This window comes from Halichoerus grypus, chromosome X (assembly GCF_964656455.1).
Source record: "Halichoerus grypus chromosome X, mHalGry1.hap1.1, whole genome shotgun sequence".
Classification (NCBI taxonomy): Eukaryota; Metazoa; Chordata; class Mammalia; order Carnivora; family Phocidae; genus Halichoerus; species Halichoerus grypus.
In genome coordinates, this window is record NC_135727.1 from 27,572,774 (window position 1) to 27,598,135 (window position 25,362).

At 42.3% G+C, this 25,362-nt stretch overlaps 1 protein-coding gene and 1 pseudogene across 6 annotated transcripts in view; one reads left to right on the top strand and one right to left on the bottom strand.

Annotated features, from left to right (window-relative positions):
* GRIA3 (glutamate ionotropic receptor AMPA type subunit 3) overlaps window positions 1–25,362 on the bottom strand; it is a 275,580-nt gene that overhangs the window by 65,723 nt on the left and 184,495 nt on the right. For all 6 annotated transcript variants that reach the window (XR_013444731.1, XM_078064947.1, XM_078064946.1 and 3 more), the window contains 5 exons: window positions 23,831–23,998; window positions 18,650–18,754; window positions 16,807–16,914; window positions 15,208–15,414; window positions 1,308–1,684 (listed from right to left, as the gene is read on the bottom strand). Coding sequence is in view for 5 of the 6 variants with exons in the window: in XM_078064947.1 (XP_077921073.1) it covers window positions 1,308–1,684; window positions 15,208–15,414; window positions 16,807–16,914; window positions 18,650–18,754; window positions 23,831–23,998 (965 nt within the window). In the remaining variant the exon portion in view is untranslated. The remainder of the gene's footprint in view (window positions 1–1,307; window positions 1,685–15,207; window positions 15,415–16,806; window positions 16,915–18,649; window positions 18,755–23,830; window positions 23,999–25,362) is intronic.
* On the top strand, window positions 9,454–10,475 carry LOC118537053 (U2 small nuclear ribonucleoprotein A' pseudogene; annotated as a pseudogene).

Here is a 25,362-nt window from a genome sequence, read left to right on the forward strand (position 1 = left end):
TTTAATTGCCAAATAGTATTCCATTGGATGGATATGCCACATTGTGTTCATCCATTCACTTGTTGATGGACATGTGGGTTGTTTCCACTTTTTGGTTTTTATAAAGCTCCTATGAACATTTATAAGTCTTTGTGTGATATAGGTTTTCTTTTCAGTAAATAAGTAGAATTGCCATGTCATATTTTAAGTGTGTGTCTAACTATAAGAGTCTGTGGAACTGTCTTCCTATTTGGCGGTAGCATTTTGCATTCACCCTACTAATGGATAAGAGCTATAGTCATTCTGCATCCTCGCCACCACTTGGTACTGTCTTTTTTATTATAGCCATTCTAGAGGATATATAGAGGTATCTCAATATGATTTTAATTTGCTTTTCCCCAATGACTAATGATGTTGAACATCTTTACATGTGATTATTAGCCATTTGTATATCTTCGTTGGGGAAAGGTCTATTCAAATATTTTGTCCGTCTTAAAAATTGGGTTGTCTTCTTTATAGTGAGTTGCAAGAAATCTTTATATATTCTGGATATAAGTCCTTTATCAGATGTATCATTTGCTAATATTTTCTCCCAGTCTGTGGCTTGTCTTTTCATTTTCTTAATGATATCTTTTGAAATGTGAAAGTTTTGAATTTTAATGAAGTCCAGTTTGTCAATTTTTAAAAAATGGATTGTTCTTTTTTGTGTTTTGAAAACTCTTTGTCCAATCCGAGATCATATAGACTTCCCCTTAGGTTTTCTTTTTTTTTTCTCTTATGTTTTCTTTCAGTACTTTTATAGTTTTAGTTATGAAACTTGGGTGAGATACTACAATGAATAGTTCTAGGCAGTCTAAGAGTGAAATGAAAAAGGTAGGACAGTGAAAGGGGAAAGTAGGAGGGCTTTTAAGAAGAGTTCTATATTCTTTCAAATTTTTTCTAGATCCCATCTCTAGACAAATGAGAAAATGTTTTAGCTCACTTAAGGAGGAAACCATGCCTGATTGATCTGATCAAGATTTAGTATTAGCTTTATCCAAATAATATTAATATTAGCTGATAATGCTGCCTTTATCCAGAGTCCAAATGTTTGCTATAATAGATATAACTATACAATACCACAGAAATGCATGAAGGACATTCAGAACAACACCAAAACACACTCACTTCATGGACGCAAGCAAACAAAGTGGCTTGATGATAATTTGTTGTTGGATGGAATGTTAAATGAAAGAAATCTGGACTTGAGATGAGTGAATACCAGATGTACATGAATGGATCATGGCCACAGAATGCAAGGAGGCATTGGGTATGACATGGAAACAAACCTTGGAGAAATATCACATCCTTGCTGCATAAAGGCACCCAAGGAAAACCAAAGACTGTTAAATATTCCAAATTCATTTGGAGGGTCAGGAGGGCTTTGTGGATCACGAGGTTCTTCATTGTTGTCTTCCAAGTGCCATTCATAGGGGCTGAATCTGCTGACTAGGAAAAGAACTACGCTGACTCCAATGTAAGCAAAGACGATGCACATCCAGATTTCATAAGCCAAGGGATCCAGAAATGAGAATACTCCTGGTTTTGACTTCTGAGGCTTCTTTATCATGATGGAAATGCCCAGGCTCATAAATGGCTTTGAGAAATCTATGACTTCTTCACGAACCAGGGTTATAGTGAGTGGAGCAACCGCTATATCAGCCCTCTGGAAAAAAAATTTTGACTTTTAGAGACAGTATTTCCATTAGTCATTTGCTACTTACTCTACCTCTTTGGTGGAAATATAAACTCTTAGGTCACTATAACCAATTGATTTGTCAATGCTTTGGTCAGAAAAGTAGTAGCATTCGATGGGTTCTAAAATGCTTTAACTCGATGGTAAGTAAGAAAAGGAACCGGTGGCCTTTTGTCCTTTGTGACCTATTGCCTTAGGGCAACCAACTCAATTTTTTTCTTTGATTTTTTTTTTTTTTTTTGCTATCTTGCAACTCAACTTGTACTTCCTTGTGACAGATCACTGCTTAACTCTTTTAATTTTTTTTAAAGTAAGTTCTACACTTAACGTGGGGCTTGAACTCATGATCCTGAGATCAAGAGTCACATGCTCCACCGACTGAGCCAGTCAGGCGCCCCGATCACTCCTTAACTCTTGTTTTCTTAAAGACTCATTTATTTATTTGAGGGGGGGGTGGGGAGGGGCAGAGGGAGAGGGAGAGATAGAATCTCAAGCACACTCTGCGCTGAGTGCAGAGCCTAACGCAGGGCTCAATCCCATGACCCCGAGATCATGACCTGAGCTGAAACCAAGAGTCAGACGCTTAACTGACTGAGCCACCCAGGCTCCCCAACTCTTGTTTTTTTAATTTTAATTTTCATGCTCTTATGTCTTAGCTTCCTCACATAACTGGGAGTTCTTGAGAGGCAAGCATATAGTCTAGACTCCTTATACGTGCCTCCCTCCCCACCATGAGGGGCAACACAGGACTACAGTCCTCAGTTTAATACTTGAGTGTTTGCTATTATTCTTGAGTTATTTTCTCCAGAGAATGTCTATTAAAACATAGGTTCTTTAAAGGCAGGGACTCAATCTTCTGGGTTTTTTCTTTTTTTTTCTTATCTATCACTGCAGCACATCCTAAATAAAGAAACTCTGGATGCCTAGAAAATTAGTTGTTAACTATTGAATATAATCTATGCAAACATGAAAGAATTCTGAATGGGCAATAACAAGGGTAAAGCAGTTCTTAGAATACATATTAATCTCTATAGGAAGCCATCATGTCTAGTGATAAATATCAGTGTAGCGCTCACGCGTATTGGATCAATGAAATAAATGTGTCAGTAGTGCCCTGCATAATGGGCTCAGGCAAAGGCAGACAATGTTTTTGTATTAATCCCATGAAAAAAGGCATTAGGAATTTCTTTTCTTTTCTTTCTGGCACTAGGAATTTCTGCACTTATTTCTTTGGTCTTCCACAATTGTTCCTCTACCCCAGTAGTAGGTTTAGTATACTTTAGTCTGGAGCCAGGCCTTAAAATACACACCTAGAAAAATGCTTCTAAGGAAAGCCTTTTGGATGGTATATCAGATATGAAGTAAAAACACCAATTTTGGCGGGCTTGGGCGGCTCAGTCAGTTAAGCACCTGACTCTTGATTTTGCCTCAGGTCATGATCTCAGGGACATTAGATCGAGCCCCGTGTCAGGCTTCATGCTGGGTGTGGAGCCTGCTTAAGATTCTCTCTGCCTCTCCCTCTACCCCTCCCCCTGCTTGCCCGCGCACGCGCACTCTCTCGTATCTCAAAACAAAAAACAAAAACAAAAGGACCAATTTTGAGAATTCTTTTTCTACATTAAATAGTTATACCTCAATATCCTTACCAGTGGGGGGAGGTGGAGGAGGAATGATGAAGTCTGAGATACAGGATGTTTTAAAAGAAATGTTTTACTACCTTGAGTCCCATATGGTGACTCAAACTGATTAAAAAACACATCTTAATTAATTTAAAGGGAAATTCAGATAATAAACAGCCAGCTAACATTTATTCAGTGCTCACTCTGTGTGTAAGCACCTCGTATATATTATCTTATTTAATTCTCTCAGCAAACTTAAGGTTGGCACATAATCATTCCCATGTTAAAGGAGAAACTGAGGTCTGGGATTAGAAGCCTGGTCTTCAGATTTCAGAACTCATGTCCTTTTATTCTTTCAGGTTTTTATTTAAATTCTAGTTACTTAACATACAGTATAATATTTGTTTCTGGAGTGATTCATCACTTATATATAACACCCAGTGCTCATCACATCATGTGCCCTCCTTAATGCTCATCACCCATTTAGCCCATCCCCCACCCACCACCCCTCCATCAACCCTCAGTTTGTTCTTTAGAGTTAAGAGTCTCTTATGGTTCGCCTCCCTCTCTTATTTTTTTATTCCTTCCCCTATATTCATCTGTTTTGTTTCTTAAATTCCACATGAGTGAAATCATATGGTATTTGTCTTTCTCTGACTTATTTCACTTAGCATAATACACTGTCACTCCATCCATGTTGTTGCAAAAGGCAAGAATTCATCCTTTTTTATGGCTGAGTAATATTCCATTGTGTATATATACCACCTCTTCCTGATCCATTCATGAGTTGATGGACATTTGGGCTCTTTCCAGAATTTGGCTATTGTGGACAATGCTGCTAGAACTCATGCTCTTAATCACCAAAATGTTCAAACGCCATAGATATGTGCAGGTTTCTACTATACACTGTTTTTATGTACGATAATCAACCCCTCTCAGATTCACTCCAGTGCATATTCGAGTGCCTATTCTGTGCCAGGCCCTACTCTTGGTGCTGGAGATGAAGCAGTGAGCAAGACAGACAAAGCAGACAAAACTCCTTACCCTCATGGAGGATGTCCTATAGCCCAGGGGGAGCTGCAGAAAGTATGCATTTCTTAAAGCCAATAGCTCGCCGACCCAATCTACCTGAATGGATCACTACCATCTCAAACTCCCCATTTCTGAAGTTAAATCCATCATCTATCACAGGAAAGCTGATTCTCTTCTAAGTCTGTGAGTGATGCTTATTCCAAACTTTTTGCAGTCCCTAATCCTTACCAGCTCCACCCTCCCTGCAGGTGAACTTGCCTCTTTCTCTTCTTTTTTTAAAGATTTCTTTTTATTTATTTGAAAGAGAGAGAGAGAGAGAATGAGCAGGGATCCTGATGCGGGGCTCGATCCCAGGACCCCGAGATCATGACCTGAGCCGAAGGCAGACGCTTAACCGACTGAGCCACACAGGCGCCCCAATCTTGCCTCTTTCTTTACTGAGATGGGAGCCAACTGATACAAGCTCTATTGTCTCCATGTCCTTTTCCTTCTCAACATATTGCTGTGTCTTCACCTATTCCTTCTTTTTTAAAAAAATATTTTATTTTTTCTTAAGTAGTCTCCACACCCCATGTGGGGCTCTAACTCATGACCCCAAGTTCAAGAGTTGCATGCTTTTACTGACTGAGCCAGCCAGGTGTCCCGATTTACCTATTCCTTTTGTCACTAACTCCTGAATCACCAGTTCTGCATTTATAACTGGACGGAAGCCAAACCCAAATTTTACCTATTTTACCCTTTTGCCTGGGGCCAGACTTGATCTTAGAAACGAAAGCTATTGAGGAGAATGGAATTGGCCAGAAAGCTAGTGGGGTTTTTTGGCAGAGTCTGCATCAGCTAGAAAGAGGCTTGTCGTGCCAACAGAATTCACAGATGAAGCCACCTTCTATCCTTGCCAATGTGTTTCTGCCTCCATGCAAATGCCCCACTCGTATCATTTCCCATTTGATCTCATTTGAATTTAATTACTTAATTTAACTAGTTTTTTGATCATTTAAGTCTAAATAATTGATCGTTCCAAGAGAAATGGCCATTTCCTTGTTTTGGAAGGCAGAAATAAGGGGCATTTGTCTGAGAAAATCACTTTGGATTGAATTTTGGGGAATTGGGCTCTTTTCCAGCAGGTAAAGAAAGGAGTCTGAGAATCTTGACACCCTTTATGAAGAAAAAAACCCAAAAAACCTCAGCAAGAAACACCCACTAGATGATAAGCACAGCTAAACACTAACAAGAGGTGGCTAGATAGACAAAGTGGGGCTTCTTGTCTGGTTCCCAGGAATATGCAGCAAAAGAACAGATTCCCAAAGGAAGCCATTCCTAGTATGAAGTACTTTTGAAGTCACATAAGACAACAGAAAGAACCTGCTCCCCTCAGGCACTTGCCTTTTTCCCTCAGTCTGGCTTTTTTTTTTAAAAGGATTTTATTTATTTATTTATTTTGGAGAGTGAGAGAGAGCACACATGCGTGAGCTGGGGGAGAGGGAGAGGGAGAGAATCTCAAGCAGACTCCCCGCTGAGCATGGAGACTGACCTCATGACTTCGAGGTCAAGACCAAAGCCGAAACCAAGAGTTGGACGCTCAACCGACTGCGCCATGCAGGCGCCCCAGAACTGTTTCTTTCTAAGGAGCTTTTCCAAAGAAGGTGGAGTTCGTCTGTTTTTTGGAGGGTGCTCCCTCAGTGAAGAATAGCATTAAATCTGTGCTTGGTTAAGCCTTATTGATGTGGACCTGGCTCCAAAATGAGATTTCCCCTGTTGAACCTTAAAAAAAGACCTATTATAGCCAGAAAAAGACAAAGGACTAGCAAAAAGCAGGTGGAACAAGGATCATCCAACAGAAAGGAAGGAGCTCCTGATGAAGTCACAAGGATGGCCAGCTGGGTAGGGGACTTAACAACCCCTCCCATCCCTTCTATGCCTGCCTGGTGGGACCCACGCAGCAGGACTGTCCCATCAGCTCCAAGGCAGCTGGGGAGAAGCCCTTGTCCTCTGCCACCACTATCCCCTCATCCATATGAAAAGGATGTTGAAATGGTCAGTTATTTCAGAGCCCAAGATCTGCTTGGCATTATGTCTGTGGAGCAATCAACCTGAGTAGTAAGGGAAATGGAAGGAGTAGGTAACGAGTGTCAGAAAACACCCATTTAGCTCTCCTGGAACCGCCACACACGCAGAGGAGGGGGAAGGTCATTTCCAAGGCAGGCTAAAGATTTAGGAGGCCAACAGTGTTATGAAAAAGTGAGAAAGGCAACTCCCCAGACAGGCTTCCTTTCCTGGTCTCTGCTCCTTACAGAAGGCAGCTGTGCTGGGAGAGAGGGTTAAGAATGATCGACGGGGCTAGGGAGCATAGGGAGGAGGTGAGGTGCTGACTCCCTAATGAAGTGCCTCTCACTTCCGGTGTCCTGAACCAGTCAGTGGCCTTTTGTTCTCAAGCTTCAGCCTCTGCTAGTAACAGTAGTAGGCAGGCCATTTCCCCAAATCTAGGTGGGTAAGTTGGGTGGTATGTAGGTGCCTCAGGTAACGGATAAAAACCAGCAAATGGGAAGAGCTCAGGGTTAAGAGTTTGCTAGTGCTTTTGCTTGCATCTTGACTACTTAAAGCATTTTAATCAAGCGGCTTACGAGTGGCTGTGTGGGCTCAGTAAACACGCCAAATTAGGTTTGATTTTTCCACTCACCAGTGGCAAAGCAAACCTGGAAGAACTGCATTACTGGAGGGGATTTAACTTGAGGGGATTTATAATCCTTTTCATAGGTGGGTTGCCAAAGTCGTAAATTTCATAAAACTTAAAAACCAACGAACTCCTATGTATAGGGATGATACACTAAAGAGTCTGACAAGTTTAAGACAGAAATGACAATTTAAATGGCATTTAAGACTTTTTTTTGAGCTAAAGGCTTATGTTGTATCTTAAAATATTTTCATCTGATATAAAACTTATAACCGACCTGGAGACAACACATGAGCAGAAGCTTGTCAGCCGCCATTTTAAAGCACTTTCTGAAAGCAAGGGGGAGGATGGGAGAGGAGAGGCAATGTACTGGAGTGTAATGCGTAAGAGATTATGTGCAGGGCGCCTGGGTGGAGCAGTCGGTTAAGTGTCCGACTCTTGGTTTCAGCTCAGGTCATGATCTTGGTCCTGGGATCGAGCCCTGCTTCCGGCTCCATGCTCAGGGTGGAGTCTGCTTGAGATTCTCTCTCCCTCTCCCACTCATGCTCGTGCTCTTTCTCTCAAATAAATAAATACATCTTAAAAAAAGATACTATGCTAACCAAGAGAACAGGCAGACATGACCTGATCCCTTATCCCTGTATCAGTCATAAGGTTCTAGTAGCTTTGGGCAGACATTTCCTTGGCAAGTTTAAATGTGTTGGAGGAAGGAGTGGACAGAATCAAGCTAGACAACAGGAATATAATGAAGACAGGACTTAAACTGCTTTATTGGCTGTACCCTACGGGATATTCACTGTCTGCAATTGTTTAGATCTGGAGAAAGGGATGAGGTCTATTTAAATCTGTTCAACAACAAGCAGTGTCACAACGGGATTTCCTCATCTGCTTAGCCAGAACAGATGTCCCAGTCTAGATCTACTGGTTAGGGCTCCTTGTCCTTGGGGAGCTGAGAGAGTTAAAGACAAAGTGAAGATAAAGGAGCATCCCGGGAGCTGGGTAAAGGCCTTGTGAGACTAAATTTGGTTGGTAATCTTTCCCCACCCTCTCTGCTCAGAATGGCAGACGTCCATGTGTCATTAATGCTCCTTCCTGGAGTTTATATACATCATTTCAAAGAGAGGGGCACTTTTATCAAACCATCAGCCCTTCTGCCAAAGCCCAGTATAATCACCTGAAGAATAGAAGAGAATATTTGGTGTCTGTTACTGCACCCTTGCTTCTCTGCCTTTTAGCGGGAAGGACAGATCGACTTCCTGTCTTTCTTAATGGAAAATGAATCTATCTTAGGATAGTGACAACCTAAGAGATAATTTCTTCTGGGTAGAGAAATGTCAGTGTGAATAGCATCTATAAAATTGCCATTTGTCCTGGGAGTGTGAAGGAGTCTGAGGGTGCCCAGGGGATGTGACCTGGAATCAGCCATCCGCCAACCCCATCTCTGTCCCCAAGCTCTCTGCTTTCTTCTAAGCCAGAGGTACCAATCTGGGCAGTGGTTTGGCCTTTCCCAATGCAACTCTTTCCCTCCCGTCTTTTCTAAGTGCTAGGAACATAAGGAACACAGCAGCTGCCTGCTGGCAGGCGACCCTTTGTCAGTTAGGACCTCAATTTCTTTCCAGCCCTTTCTCTCACTCTCTTTTTCTGTTAGATCTTATCTCCTCTCAAAAGGCAGAAACCCCCAGCTGTTGACTTTGGGTTTTCAAATATTTCTTTTTCTTTTTTTTTTTTTTAAAGATTTTTTATTTATTTATTTGAGAGAGAGAGAATGAGAGAGAGCAAGCACATGAGAGGGGGGAGGGTCAGAGGGAGAAGCAGACTCCCCGCCGAGCAGGGAGCCCGATGCGGGACTCGATCCAGGGACTCCAGGATCATGACCTGAGCCGAAGGCAGTCGCTTAACCAACTGAGCCACCCAGGCGACCGGGTTTTCAAATATTTCAAGTGATAACTAGGGATGTGCATTACGTTATTCTGGAGGTCACAGATAAGCAGGATCGGTATCTTGGATGGAAAAGCTCATAATCCAACTAGATTGTAAGCCCCTTGAAGGCAGGTGGGGATGTCATATCTGATACACCAATCTTCCCGCAATTTGATAAGCTTAGTAAACTGAGCCAGTATGACCCGGTGGACAGAGCACTGGGCCAGGAGTCATGAAACCTGAGTTATAGTCTAAGCTCTGCCAAGCTGTGTGATTTTACGACCTTGTCATAATCCCTGCCACCATTCCTGTCATCCCTGTCTTATGTCAGGCCTTGCCTGGTTTACCCAAATGGCAGTCCTAATGGCCAATCCTGGCTGATCCCCATATTTATCTGTAAAATGAATGAAACGGTAGCCTAAAAGATGTCTAAGAGCCCTGTTAGCAACAAAATGTTTTTAAATGTCCTCTTAAAACACATGCTATTTTGGGGGAACAGCCGGTGGGCCATGGCACCGGCAGCGGGAGGTGGCAGGATGGTGAAACTGACGGCAGAGTTGATTGAGCAGGCAGCTCAGTACACCAACACTGTGCGGGACCACGAGCTGGACCTCCAGGGGTATAAAATTCCTGTCATTGAAAATCTAGGTGCTACCTTAGACCAGTTTGATGCTATTGATTTTTCTGACAATGAAATCAGGAAACTGGATGGTTTTCCTTTGTTGAGAAGACTGAAAACATTATTAGTGAACAACAATAGAATATGCCGTATAGGTGAGGGACTTGATCAGGCTCTACCCTGTCTGACAGAACTCATTCTCACCAACAATAGTCCTTGTGGAACTGGGTGATCTGGACCCTTTGGCATCTCTCAAATCACTGACTTACCTAAGTATTATGAGAAATCCTGTAACAAATAAGAAGCATTACAGACCGTACGTAATTTATAAAGTTCCGCAAGTCAGAGTACTGGATTTCCAGAAGGTGAAACTAAAAGAGCGTCAGGAAGCAGAGAAAATGTTCAAGGGCAAACGGGGTGCACAACTTGCAAAGGATATTGCCAGGAGAAGCAAAACTTTCAACCCAGGTGCTGGTCTGCCAACTGACAAAAAGAAAGGTGGGCCGTCTCCAGGGGATGTAGAAGCAATCAAGAATGCTATAGCAAATGCATCCACCCTGGCTGAAGTGGAGTGGCTGAAGGGCTTGCTGCAGTCTGGCCAGGTACCTGGCAGGGAGCACAGACCAGGCCCCACTGATGATGGTGAAGAGGAGATGGAAGAAGACACGGTCACAAATGGGTCCTGAGCAATGTGGCCTGAGTATCTGCAGGATGTATAATATGCCTCCTTGGGGCAAGTCCTGCTTTTTGAACTTGGAATAATAGCCTTGTTTGGGTCAGCAAAGTGGAGTTCATAAGCATTGTCGAAAGGCTTAAGACTGCTGCTGGTAATTTTGTAATATTATTAATTTTGAAACCTAAATGCCAGTTTTCTACAAATAGTAAAAACACAATGACATTCACTGTGCTGCCATGTCGTCTGTCATGGGGGTGTGTGTGTGTGTGTGCAGCGCAGTGAGGTATATGGACATGTGGAAGTTGGAAATGCCTGAGGGCGGTGTTTCTAGGTAGGCTTCCCAGGCCTCTAGAAAATGTTTAGATTTTTAAATTCTTAATAAAACTCAAGATTAAAAAAAAAAAACACATGCTATTTTGGAGACATAAAAACTTGTGGTCTGTAAGCCATTTAAGCTAGGGACAATTACCATGTGGTGATGTTATAGACATCCAGCTCAAAAGCAAAACCACTAAAAGCAGGTGGACAGTTTCAAGTCCATAATGTTCTGAAGAGCTTACATAATGGGGCACATTGTGTCCTACTGACGTTTGTTTCAAAAATAGCCTTCTTAGCAATACAAGGTGCCCCAAACATCAACCTTGATTTGGTTTTCTTTAGAGGGAAAAGAAAACCATTTAGGAATCATCTGAAAAGAGGCTGATTGGCTTCTTTCTTCCTGAACAAATTTAATTCATTTTGACTCTTTCTTGAGACTTTATGGTAGATACTGAAATCTTCGCAAAGCTTTTTTCATCTCTGCCTTTCTTCATATTTTTCCTACTCTGATCTGTTTTACATGCTAAAGGCATAAGAGAAAATTCCCTAAGGATAAAGCTGTGCCTATCTGTGTAGTTTTCATGTTCATTGCAAGAGAGTAACCCCCCCGCCCACCCGCCCCATTTTTTAAAGTAGGCTCCACACCCAGTGCAGAGCCCAATGTGGGGCTTGAACTCATGACCCTGAGCTCAAGACCTGAGCTGAGATCAAGAGTCAGCTGTCCAACCTACTGAGCCACCCAGGCGTCCCACTTTCCTTTTTTTTCTTAAGGAACTTGCAAACTACAAGATGCCAGGCCTGCCAGAAGTGAATGCCTGCGTTTTCACTTCTCTCCATTTCTATCATTGAAAGAGAAGTGGAAAACTTGCCAATGCTGAAAGATTAAAATTTTAAATGAAGATGAGGACACGTTCAGCTTATGAGATCATCTGCCTGAACAGAGAGGTTTTATCCAAGCATGACAAGAACATCCATTTTTCATAGCCACAAGTTTTAGGGGAAAGTGGAATTCAGCAGTTGGTTTGCAGTCAGTTCCCTGGAAACACCTTGTGTTTTAATCCCAGAAAGCATCAGAAACTTGTTCCAGGTCAGACGAGGGCGGAGGACGTTTCTTTGAGACTTCCCTGGCTATTGCTTTTTGTCTTTAGTGGAAAGAACTGGAGGGAAAAGGTGGGAAGCCTCTTTCAGAAGAATTTTTACCTATTCAGCAGTAAAGAGCTGGTTTCTAAATTACTAAACAAGTAAGGGACTATTTAATTCTCAAGCTCCCTCACTCACACATATTGGGAAGAGGGAGAGAATGTGGAGATTAGGTGGGCACAGTACAGAGGACATGCCAGAAGAGAAGCCAAAACCTGGTGAGAAAGCTGGGTCTTTGAACAGTGTCAGGAAATCTGTCTTGCTCTACATCACTGGGTCCAACATCTTGCTCGATGCCAGGAGGGACCTGAGCTATTTACAGAATGTGACAGGCTTTCTTCTGAGACACTAGAAAGCTCTGGCTACTGAATCACAGTGGGCTGGTAGAGCTCATGTCAGTTACTCTGGCCCAGTAGAAATTGACACCCCAAAGTCTTTGCCATGCTCCTGGGGCCAATCTTCTCCCCAGAAAAGCGGACGCACCAAAAGCCTTTCAACAAGTTTCAGCTATCTTTTAGGATGGGATGGGTCTAAAATAACACGTCAGCTGTCGGGCAGTCTAGGGCTGTGGTTAAAGAACACGGGCTTCTGAGGCACCTGGATGTCTCAGTGGGTTAAGCATCTGCCTTTGGCTCAGGTCATGATCTCAGGGTCCTGGGATCAAGCCCCATATCAGGCTCTCCGCTTGGCGGCGAGTCTGCTTCTCCCTCTCCCTCTGTGATCACTTTTGCTCTCTCTCAAATAAATAAATAAAATCTTAAAAAAAAAAAAAGAACATGGACCTCATAGAGACTGGGTTCAAATCACCGTGTCACTACAGGCTGTTTGGTCTTGGCATAAGACCACCTCTCTAGGCTTCAGTATTTTCATCTGTAGAATGTTAATAAGGTGGCACCTCCTTTGGAGGTGTGTTGTGAGGATTGAGTTACATAATGCCTATAAAGCACTTAGCACAGTGTCCGGCAACCAGGAAATAAGCAACAAATAGCTAATTTGCAAACAAGTAGCTAATAATAAGCAAACAAGTAGCTAATAATAAAAATAAAATAATAATGGCAACGATAATAATAAATAATGGTAATGATATAAGATTACCTCCTACCATGAGGTAAATTTAATGAACATTGACTGGGCATTACTGCATACCAGGCATTCATTTGTTAGAGCAAAAAGTGAGTATCTACTATGGACCACATAATGTGCCAAGTGTGGGGTAGATTTGTGAGCAAAACAGGACCTCTTGGAGCCTGAGTGTTGGGGAGATGAAGGATAGAGAAGAGAAGACTTAATCACCAACTCAGAAAGAGGTTAGAGCTGTGTCAAGATAGTTCAGAGCTTCTCAGGGTCCTTAGAGAGCACGACAGGTGCTCTGCCCCTCGTTCAGCCCCGTGTCCGGCATTAGAAGTTCTTCTCTTTCTCATAAAGGAGTTCACTTGAATCTCATCTGCAACTCAGCCTTACCCCAGTTCCCAGGGCCAACCTTGACCCAAGATGGGAGATAATTGGCTCCAGCCCCACTGCTGGGGGCTAAGGTTCAAATTGCCTTGCTGCTTGTCTGACTGGAGGATGGTGCCCTAGTTTTGATACTTGAGGTCCAGTCTCAGTTTAAGCCTTAATTCCTTTCCTGTGCCCTTCTTTTTAGAAATGAGCGTCTGCCTTTGTGCTTGTTCCTGAGGACCTGTTCCAAAAACTTATTTAGTGACCCCAGTCCTTCTGAGGGGAGAGCTGCACCTTATTCTGGCTGCTTCCCATCTCAAGCACCAGAGTCCTTATCCTGAACCTCTGTCCAAAAGATAACTTGGATGTTTGCTTCTTGCCAACTTCTTCTCAGTATATGCACCCGCTAGATTTCTTAGTCTTCCCCTAACCTGTTGTCTAGACTGGGACCGGTCATTGCGAGTACTCCTTATCTGTCAGAAAGCAAACCTCTGCCGAACACACTTGTCCTGATGAACACTGGGTGACGTACGGAAGTGTCGAATCACTGTGTTGTGCACCTGAAACTAATATAATGCTATATGTTAACGACACTGGGATGAAAATAAAAAGCAGAGAGAACTAACCCTCGGCTGCCACCACCTACCCTTGGGTGAGTTTTCTAGTGACTGGTTCACCCAGTGGGCGGTTCTTATGCCCAATTCTGCCTGTCTCTATAGGCCTCACTGGGTGGCCCAAGATCTGACATTCCCAATCAGGGGCCCAAACCCTTTCAAGTGAAGCCATTGCAGAGCTCTGAAGATACTGCTGTACCCCTTTTGAAAGCCCTAATTATCAGTATAATTCTTCTGTACTTGACCCATGGGCAAGCCCTTGGCAGAGCGATTCTGTTCATTTATTAATTCATTCAACAATTATTTGTTGAACCTCCATTCTGTGCTGTGCTCTGGGATATTGAAATAAATCAGATATGGCTTCTGTGCTCAAGGAGTTTATAGTCCAGTTGGGGCAGCTGAACTTGTAAACAGATCATTATAATACTGGTTCAAAGGTTCTACAAGAAAGCAAAAAGCAGGGGCACCTAAGCAGACCACAGGTGGGTAAATGGGATTAGGAAAGGCTTCCTGAAAATGCTGCCACCTGCATTCTGGAGGACTGCGAAGCGAGGTTAGCTGACGGACAGGGGCAAAGGTACTTCCAGGGATGCCCTAAGTGGCAGGTGGGCACCTTCGGGGAATGACACATACTTCTTGGCAGCTGGAACACTAAGTATGAAGGGGGAAGAGTCCAAGACGACTTAGAGAGGGAGGCGGTGCCAGATGATGAAGTGCGTTATTTGCCATGCTCAGGGACTCGAATTTTATCCTGATTTTTCACGTGGGAAATTACAATGATGTGGAGATCTGATTTGCCAGGGTAAGAGTAGAGGCAGGGAAATCAGTTAAATGACCAACAAGTGGTAAGAACCTTAACTTGAAATGGTGAGGGTGGGAATGAAGAATGTGTCTGGGTTTGAGAGACAGAAGAGTAGATCTGATTTGCCAGGGTAAGAGTAGAGGCAGGGAAATCAGTTAAATGACCAACAAGTGGTAAGAACCTTAACTGAAATGGTGAGGGTGGGAATGAAGAATGTGTCTGGGTTTGAGAGACAGAAGAGTAGGACGGATAGGACATGGTCACTGCCTAGAAATGAGGGAGCAATGAGCAAAGATGACCGGGTCACTTAGGCGAAGTTGTTGAGGCAACGAGGTGGGTGGTGATTTTGCCGCCCGACACAGGGAACACAGAAGGAACAGATTTTCAGCAGAGGGCAGGCTGCATTTAATGTTGCCAAATAAAGTTCCCCAATCTTACTTTGCTTTTGGCAAAATAATCCTGTTGCCCAAAGGATGCTATCGACAACCTACCTTTACAAAAGTCAACTGGAGAAGAAAAAAAAATTTTTTTTTACAGACCACACAGAAACTATACAATTGGATAAGTACTACCTTTGAAAATAAAATCTATCTTTGTTAAGTGGAAAGCACAGAAGTAAATGAAAATAGAGTTGAAAAAACTTACCCCATAGACAAGTTCCCCAACCATGCCATTCCATATTTTTGTCTCTGGATCCCTTGCACCGTATTTCCCGTCGCCGACAATGGACAGCTTGTATTTGATCCTTACGTGTTTGGCTATTTCATAGGCTAAGTCGACGCAATAGCCTTCATATCTCTCATTTCCTTCTAGTTGCTCATGGTTCTTCTTATACATGACATATGGTGATTCCTTTGGGACAAGAGGAAGATTGAAGGATTACTCCCATACATTTTTCTAAGAGATGACACATGCCATAATCAAGTTTTTTCCCCGTGTAGTTGTTGAGGTTTGGTGTGTGAAAAGAGCCTTTAAAATATGTTTGCTTAAGAAGCAGAAGAACCCAATCGACTGACTATTCGCTGGGCTATATATTCCTTGGAGTCTTTAACTGATGATTTAAAGATGTAGAGAAGGACTTAAGTTCTTTTTGAGGGTTTGAAAGCAGGACAGGTTTCCACCTATAAAGTCTTTGTCTTAGTCAAACTGGGCAGAGGTATTTCCTTTACATGAAGGTGAACTGCCTTTGATTTCTCGGGATTTACCACAGCCAGCCCAGGCAAGCCCTCAAAAAGCACTGTGGTCTTTTTGAGGTCAGAGTCTGTGGCTTATTTGTTTTTACATCCTCAGGGTCTAGTACAGTACCCAGGACAAAGAGCGTATTTGACATGTCTGTTTAAATGAAAGGTAAACTTCAGTTGAATCTTTATCCAATTATTCACAACTTCAGACCTAGTGGTATACTCATTTTTCACCCTGGTTTGTACTTCACCCAGTAAGAACCAGCTTTCAGAAAAACATTTTAAAACTAAATGAGAACACTATCTCACATTTCAACTGTGCTTTGAGTTTCACAGAAAAGCTTTAAACGGTGAATTTTGCCTTGAAATGGTCTTATGACCTTTTTACACCCATTTCGTAAATTAAAAGAAACATAACCTGAGGCTCAGAGAAGTTGTGACTTGCATAGTTAAACACAGATTAGTGGTAGACCTAATATTAGAACCCTAATCTACTCTCTCTTTCACATCATGCTGTCTCCCCCACAATGAAACATCAGTCCTACAGTGTGTGTGTGGGAGGGGGGGTAAAGAGGAGAATGATATGTGGAACTGTCCCAAATTCCTATTCTTTTTCTTTTTAAAAATGACATTCCGGGGGCACCTGGGTGGCTCAGTGGGTTGAGCATCTGACTCTTGGTTTTGGCTCAGGTCATGGTCTCAGCATCCTGGGATCCAGCCCCACGTCGGGCTCTGCACTCAACACAGAGTCTGCTTGAGATTCTCTCCCTCCCTCCGGCTCCTCCCCTCACTTGTGCTCACTCACGTGTACGCTCTCTCTCTAAAATAAATAAATAAATACAATCCTAAAAAATGAAATTCTAAAAAAATAATAAAATAAAATAAATTAAAAAATGACATTCTGTTCATGATGACGGCAAGATACTTTAAGAGGTTCCTAAGCTGACCTATTGGATGTTTTCACGGCTTGAACTTGATGTCTTTTTTACTGGCTGAATAATGCTTTTCAGAAAGCAGAAGTCTTGCTGTACAGAAAGCCCACCCATCTTCTCTCCATACTTACCAGAATGGTAGTCACTACAATGGTCCGGTTCTCTGAGGATGCGCTGTCATTGCTGATTTGCTGATCTGAGAAAGGCACAAATCTTTCATACTCATTCCAGTAGCCAGCCTAGAAAGAGCAGACATTTGACCTGGTTGCCTGTTTTTCACTCAAAAAGTACCACAAGAAATCCAAATGTTGTCATGGAGTAACACTTTCTTTTTAGTTGTTGGAGCTTTCCAAGGATTGATGTCCTGTCTCCCTTTGTCTTGCCACCCCCACCAGGACCCCAACCCTGAGACACACACCTTCATCCTGGGGGTTCTCATCCCCACCTCACCTTTACTAGTATTTTGTAAAATAACTTAGCCCACTGTAGGATGGTCAACCTTTTTTTCCCCTTTAAACTTCTATAGCAGGAAAGTGCTGTGCTCTGAACTATAGGAAGGCTGGAATGTGAGGGTGGGAAACCAAGGAGTGTCCTTAGAAATGACACAGGCTATTTTACATTCTGAGATTTTATCACATGGCTATGAAATCCTCATTTCATGCCTAACTTAACTATTAGTATGAGAGAAGCAAAGCGGTCATTATACAATTTGGCTGTAGAGAAAGGTACTTTGTCCAGTGTCCTTCGGAGGGTGAGGGGCAAGGTGGAGAGATACCTATTTCCCGATTATTTTTTTTAATTTTATTTTATTATGTTATGTTGGTCAACATACATCATTAGTTTTTGATGTAGTGATCCACGATTCATTGTTTTCATATAACACCCAGTGCTCCATGCAGTACGTGCCCTCCTTAATACCCATCACCAGGCTAACTCATCCCCCACCCCCCCTCCCCTCTAACACCCTCAATTTGTTTCTCAGCATCCATAGTCTCTCATGGTTCATCTCTCCCTCTGATTTCTCCCCTTCGTTTTTCCCTTCCTTCTCCTAATGTCCTCCATGTTATTCCTTATGTTCCACAAATGAGTGAAACCATATGATAATTGACTTTCTCTGCTTGACTTATTTCGCTTAGCATAATCTCCTCCAGTCCCATCCATGTTGATGTAAAAGTTGGGTATTCATCTTTTCTGATGGCTGAGTAATATTCCATTGTAGATATGGACCACATCTTCTTTATCCAGTCATCTGTTGAAGGGCATCTCTGCTCTTTCCACAGTTTGGCTATTGTGGACATTGCTGCTATGAACATTGGGGTGCATATGGCCCTTCTTTTTACTACATCTTTGTCTTTGGGGTAAATACCCAGTAGTGCAATTGCTGGGTCATAGGGTAGCTCTATTTTTAATTTTTTGAGGCACCTCCACACTGTTTTCCAAAGTGGCAAATGTTCATCATCATTAGCCATCAAGGAAATTCAAATCAAAACCACACTGAGATACCACCTTACACCAGTTAGAATGGCAAAAATTGACAAGGCAAGAAACAACAAATGTTGGAAAGGTTGTGGAGAAAGGGGAACGCTCTTACTCTGTTGGTGGGAACGCAAGTTGGTACTTTCCGAATCTTTTGCTAAAACTAAAACCATATGTACCTTGGCAGCTTGTTTAAATAACAACATACTGTAAAATTTGTGGTTCCTTCCCTCTATGGTTGGAAGCTGTTAATAACTCTTGAGTTTATGACTTTTATAGGATCAGCCTCAGAGGGAAATGCTCCTTTCAAAATGTGTAGATGGAACACTTTGATCACAAAGCAACTCCGTATCATGTCTACGCTGTTCACCAACAGAAAGGCAAAAATAACGTGTAGGAATTTGCTTTGTGTGTCTTTCCTAACACCTGTTTTCTTGCATTGGAGTGCTGTCACCTTCTGAAAGACTTTTTCTTTGGACATCTGTTTTGGTTACTTACTTTTCGAGAGCCAGTGACTTTCATCTCATACACATCGATGGTGTAATTTGTCCTACGTCCGTAAGTGTCAAATTGGATGTTTCCAGTCATTCCTTGTACTTGCACCTAGTAGAAAGGGAAAATGTAAACATTTTAAATAGCACCACATTTTTGCCTTCTAAGTCTCTGAGATCAGGTCTACTGACAGATCTTAGAATCGTGGAGATCTTTTATCTTGAGTCATTGAGCTAAATCCACCAGATCAGTCTATATAGATCTTCATTTCCTCCCCAGTGTTTTCTAGGTGTGCCTTTTAGTTGTGAAGCTTTGAGTGGGTGATAGGCAGTTACCTATATGATACAGTGAAGGCCCTACCACCACTTTTTCAAGGGCCTGAAATTTCTACCATTAGTCTCTTCTTGAGGGAGTAGCCTGAAGGGTATTCTTTTTTTTTTTTTTTTAAGATTTTATTTATTTATTTGAGACAAAGAGAGAGAGAGAAAGCACAAGCAGGGGAAAGGGCAGAGGAAGAGGGAGAAGCAGACTCCACTAAGCAGGGAGCCTGACGTGGGGCTCAATCCCAGGACCCCAGGATCATGACCTGAGCTGAAGGCAGACATTTAACCAACTGAGCTACCCAGGCGCCCCAGCTTGAAGGGTATTCTTTTTTTTTTTTTTAAAGATATTATTTATTTATTTGACAGAGAGAGAGAAAGCAAGAGCACAAGCAAGGGAAGCAGCAGGCAGAGGCAGAGGGAGAAGCAGGCTCCCCACCAAGTGTGGATCCTGATGCGGGAGCTCGATCCCAGGACCCTGGGATCATGACCTGAGCTGAAGGCAGACGCTTAACCGACCGAACCACCCAGGTGCCCCCTGAAGGGTATTCTTAACTAGCATAATGCTTTTTTTTAAACTATGAGTTCCATGAGGGATGTGTCTGTGTCTTATCTTAGCACTCCCAATATCACATAAACTGGTTTCAATAATATGGGCTCTGGAGCTCCTAGATTCACATTCTAGCTTCATCACTTACTAACTCTATGACCTTCTATATGTTCCTTAATGCTTTTGTACTTCAGTGTCCCAATCTGTAAAATGGGAAATCCCACTGGTACCTATCCCTCAGAGGTTTTGGAAGATTTAATGAATTACACACGTGTAGAGTTTAGAACAGCACCTGGCACATAGTATGCTTTGCAATACATGCTAGCTATAATAAAATTATTGTTGATTGCAAAGAATTCGGTTCTGTTTCTTGAGAGTGTTCCACATTTGCCAGCTGTCACAGTAACAAAGACGACTTTTTCCTCTTATTTAACTTATGCGCAGCTACAAACAGGTAGCAGCGAGCTAGGCCCTGGAGGAATAAACCACACACTGGTGAAATTTGTAAGTTGGGCGCCTGGGTGGCTCAGTTGGTTAAGCGACTGCCTTCGGCTCAGGTCATGATCCTGGAGTCCCTGGATCGAGTCCCGCATCGGGCTCCCTGCTTGGCGGGGAGTCTGCTTCTCCCTCTGACCCTCCCCCCTCTCATGTGCTTTCTCTCTCATTCTCTCTCTGTCAAATAAATAAATAAAAAAAATCTTAAAAAAAAAAAAAAAAGAAATTTGTAAGTCTAAGGAATCAGGGGTATGTAGTACTAGGTAAGAAAGATAGAGGTACTAGAAGAGCCTGGACCCCGATTTGGGATGCCAACTGCAAATTCACGTAGGCCACAATTTTTCCTGGGTCTGGTCCCAGTATTATGAACTAATAAAAGGCTATCTCTGCCGGGTGGAGAGATTTCCTTACCAATTATTTTACAGTCCAGGGACACTGCACGAAAGACCCTCTATAAATAAAAGTCACTGGAATTACTTATCTGGTGAGTAAGGGTCAAGGAATTTGCTTCAGAGAAAAAACATCTGTCTCATTTTCTAGGATGAAAGGATAGAATACTTAAAACTTATAGGAAGTGACAAGCTACTAAGCAAGTCAGAAGTAGTAATGGGCTTGAGCTGCAGGAGGGAAAACTGATGCCAAATATTAGGGAGCATTTTGTGAGAGGAAAGGGGGCTTGTTCAGCCCCAACAGGAAAATGAAATTCCCGTTGAAAGAGAAAAGCTCCAGTGGGACTTCCTGAGGACAAGATGACTGTCCTACTGACCCAACAAACCGAAGCACTACTGTCAGCTCAGGCTTGCAGAGAAGGTGATGTCACACTTCCGGTTAAAGCAAAGGTCCTTTATTGAGACAGAAATTACTTAGCCTGCCTGGTGCATACTGGGATGCATGAAGGGTTCTTTACACTCTACTCTGAGCATTGAGTTCTAGGAGAGGAGGTAGGTCAGGCAGGGACACTGGCATAGAAACTTACTAAGGAAATCCTTCCTTACTGAAAACAGCAAAGGCTTCAAGTCTCTTTAAGAATGGCATATTTTGGGGGCCCCTGGGTGACCCAGTCAGTTAAGTGTCTGCCTTCGGCTCAGGTCATGATCCCAGGGTCCTGGGATCGAGCCCCGCATCGGGCTCTCTGCTCAGCAGGGAGTCTGTTTGTCCCTCTGCCCGAGCCCCTCCCCCCCGCTAGTGTGCTCTCTCTCACTCTCTCAAATAAATAAAGTGTTTTTTTTTTTAAAAGAATGACATATTTCTAAAGATCTAGCATATTTGGACATGATAGAGAAACTGGACAACAGTCTAAGTATGTCCAGGAGATTCGAGACTCCAGGATTAAAACTTTTGGTGAGCAGAAGTAGGACTGGACTACCGCTCAGAGGGAAGTCTATTTTCACCGGAGTGTCGGTTACCGTTTCCCACCATCCCATCTGGGATCCCTTCTTTAATCATCCCCCACCCCCCGCCCTCCACCCCAATCTATATTTGGTGCTTCTCCTCTGGGTTCCCATAGCAGCCTCTGGAGGATCTAACCACCATCCCATTTTAATCATCTCTGTATTTTCATCTCCCTTACTAGATGGGGAACATCTTGAGATGAGAGACATTCTTTTCCTGGATTCTCAGCAACTAGTACAGGGACTGGAATAGAGCAGGTGCTTAATACATGTTTACTGAACAAGGGGACAAGTTTTGATGACTTAGAATTGTGACATATTTCAGTCAATCAGGCTCAGGCTGATATTTGTATTATCTGTAGATTGTGAGGAGGAGGATTACCCAATATTCAAGTGGCTTTAAGGTCTTTAAAAACACTTGTTTGCATATTAACAATGTAAGTGTGAGCGCTCCTCCGCTTATTTCATGTTTGCATACTAACTTCGAGCCTGATACATAGTCATTGGTGCTCAATAAATATTTACTGCATGAATGGTGTGCTTATTTATTCATTAAAACAGGCCCTGTAGGCGCCTCTATCAGGCAATGATTTTGTTTGCCAGATTTCTTTGAAGGAAGAGAATGATTTATTGAGCAACAACTATGCGCTTGTCACAGTGAGGGATGCTTTTACACATGCATTCTCACTTTTAATTAACTCAAATAAAATGGGATTTCTTTTAATATAGTAAAACCTTTAGTACTCCAGACCATCCTCCCTTGTAGTCCCTCTGAAAAGCGGAGTTTTACTGAGCATTTATCACAAAGGGAGCATCTGCTTCTGGAAAAGGTCAATGCTTTCCCACCTCTCTGGAGCAATCGGAAGAGGCTGGCCTGCAGAAACTGGTAAAGCATCCTTTCAATTGAGCGTTTCTTGGGGCCTGGGAGGAAGGTGACTTCCCTGGCTTCTAACTTGAGCTTTATCAGTGAGTTAGACATGCAGAAACTATTTGTGCAATAGTATGATCAATCTGCTTTTTTTCTAGCCAAATGAATTTCTTATCCTTTACTCTGGTAGCCAGTTTTCTATTTGGGGAAGGTGGTTGTTTGTGTCATGAATGGGGAGTCCGTTGGAGATGCTGGTACTTGCCCCTTGAGGTTTTGTTGATGAAAACTCTTTTTGATTTACTCTGAGGGAGTTTTGTATTTCACTCATCATTATGTTTCACCTGACAGTACAAATCTTGTAACTGCTATGAAGGTTGAATTTAATTAACTGCTCTTCAAAACTGTGCAGTGCTACCTCCATAAAACTACACTTAGGGCATTTGTTAGGGAGCTGACATAATGACATAAAATCTACATGATGGGAGAATGAGTCATACCTCTTTCTTGGAGAGAGACACAGGGGCTACTAACCCCTTTTGATTGAATGCTTCCAACTTGGCAAATTGAAGGCAGCAGTAGGAGAGCCAACTACACAAACTGATGTACATTAGGAGGCCATTACAAATTCTTCGTTGCTGGGTTGTGCACAGAATTATCTTATCATTGCCTATCTCTTTGTTTTTTGGATGTCCCAAACATTGGGATAATTAGATAAGTAGCAATAAGAGAGGCTTGTACTCTCAAAGGCTCATTTTTAATGCATGCAGGCGCATGTGGCATAAAGCAAAATATTCAGGAAAGTGCTCTTGCTGGGAAAGCTGCAGTGAATGACTGATACTACTCCTGGTGTGAAGAGTGACATCTGCTCCAAGGATGCCACCTGAAGCCTTAAATGATCCCCTACCAGTAAATACTAAAAACAAGTGATGCATTTGACTGTCTATTGATTCCTTGTACTGCTCTGTAGGCTTTTTCTTTGGGGCATTGGGGAAAAGCTTCCTAAGGAGGCCTAGAAATATAGCAGGTTTCTGCCTTTCCCCATGTAGATAGCATGTAGAAAGGTTCTCTTTGGCAACAGAACTACTACCACACTGGCTCCCTTCCACAGTCCATCCAAACTCAAGAGCTGTTTGATGAGCCAGAGGATGCTGCTGTAATGTCCACCTTCAACTTAGGAGCTTCCTAGAGAATATCCCAGTCCCCCTAAAGTAACACCATATCTCTGGAAAGTTTAAAATTTTTGAAGCTGTTTACATGTTCAATCCATAATTCTTGAGGGTAGTGAGTTTACTTTACCACCCACAGTGTGGCACAGAACTAAATATTCATTTGCCCTCAACTGGCCATTTCTCAAGCATCAAGGAAGAAGTTTAGAAGCTTCTACTTTGGGATTTCTAGATTTTGATGAATACATATCCATGCTCATTTTTCTGCACACTCTGACATTCTTAGACTCTGATCCTATTCCCTTTTCGGATGGCTTTTCTCCAGACCAAGGTCTCATTTTTTGTGTGTTGTTATAAGGCCCCCGCCCGCACCCCAAAAAGCCATTATGGTCTTTACCATTTTTAGAGCTCTCTCGATATCAATTCCTTGACTCCAGGGCACAGCGGGATTTGCTAAGCAGTCTCCGGCACTGCCTCTCCGGGACACATCCACTCGCTGCCTCCTCAGATAACGGAAAGCTTCTGCTATGACCAGTATTGCGTCGTGCGTCAGTGCAGATGTATACTGAAATGGATGTATGGAAAACACGATATCATGACAAATGACGCCCTCAAAACCTGCCTTGCTCCTTATAATGCTCATTCATCTCCACCTCTTGTTCTACAAAGTCACCCTCTTAATTATTTGAATCAAGAGATCTCTCTGGGCAAGCCTGACTTTGATTCATTCTAGAATGATCCTTCTTTCCTCGTGTGTGCACATGTTAAGATTATTAAGATCAAATGGCTCAAGGGAGTCTCTCTCTTGCTCTCGGTACTGTGTTTTGTCTTGAGTGAGTGACTACTAAAAGGCCAGGTCCTTTATAGAGAAAGAAATACGTGTGAGGCTAAAGGATGGCATATGTAGATTGGTTATTGCTGTTTGTAATAGAAAATTCAAGTCTGGTGTTTACTTAGGGGAAAATGGAAATAGCTAAGTTAGACAACTTGAAATTAATTTGGAAGGAAACATTAATCATTTCTGTCTGGACCATGTTTCTGGTGAACTAGGACCTCTGGCCAGCAATAAATCAGTTTTTGTTTCTTGGGGGGAGCTGAAAACCAAAGCTGGTTTTTGATTGTAGAAAATTACAATTGTTATTGAGTTTTATATCTGATAACAGTGACAATTCACAGGCAATACTTCATGATACTGCCTCTTTCAGGCAAGAACACTTAGTTTCTATTCCTTGGACATACTGATATGCTCTACTAGGGATGAGGCCAGTCACTTAATACAAGGGATTTGATTATCTGCGATTTGACGGGGTAGAGGCCTTTTTATTAAATGAATCAACAAAGTCTGATTAAAATAAGCTGGCCCCTGTTTTCCAGGTGTGACAAATACTGGGAGGATAGAAAATTCTACAGATTTTTTTTTTTAATGAAGCAAAATGTCCTACGGGGCGTTTTCTCTCTATAGTATGTCCAAATACGACCAAGAGTGAATAGAATACATTGTCATTTCTACGACTATCAATTTACTTTTCTGACTTTCCTCATGTTACTTTTCTTTGAGGAACAAATCTTCAAGTGTGACTGTAACAGGGGGCATATGTTCTCTCGTGGAAAAAAAAAATCTTTGTGTCTGTCCATCCTAGCGCTACATAAAGCCAACATGGTGATGATCTCTTTTCCAGCTGACTGCATGAATAGTCTGCGATTCCAAGCCATGCCAAAAGAGCTATTTAATTTCTACTTTTTCAGCTCCTACTTACCAATGTGTGAGCATGTAAAAAAAAAAAACCCGCAAAGGAAACATTCATAAAATATAGAATAAATTAAGCATCAGGATTGTAATCTCCAGACAATTTTATTTCCTAATAAAAAATATTACCATTTTTAAAAAATGGGCTTTTTGTCTGATTGCTATAGAGCGAGTTTCCATGA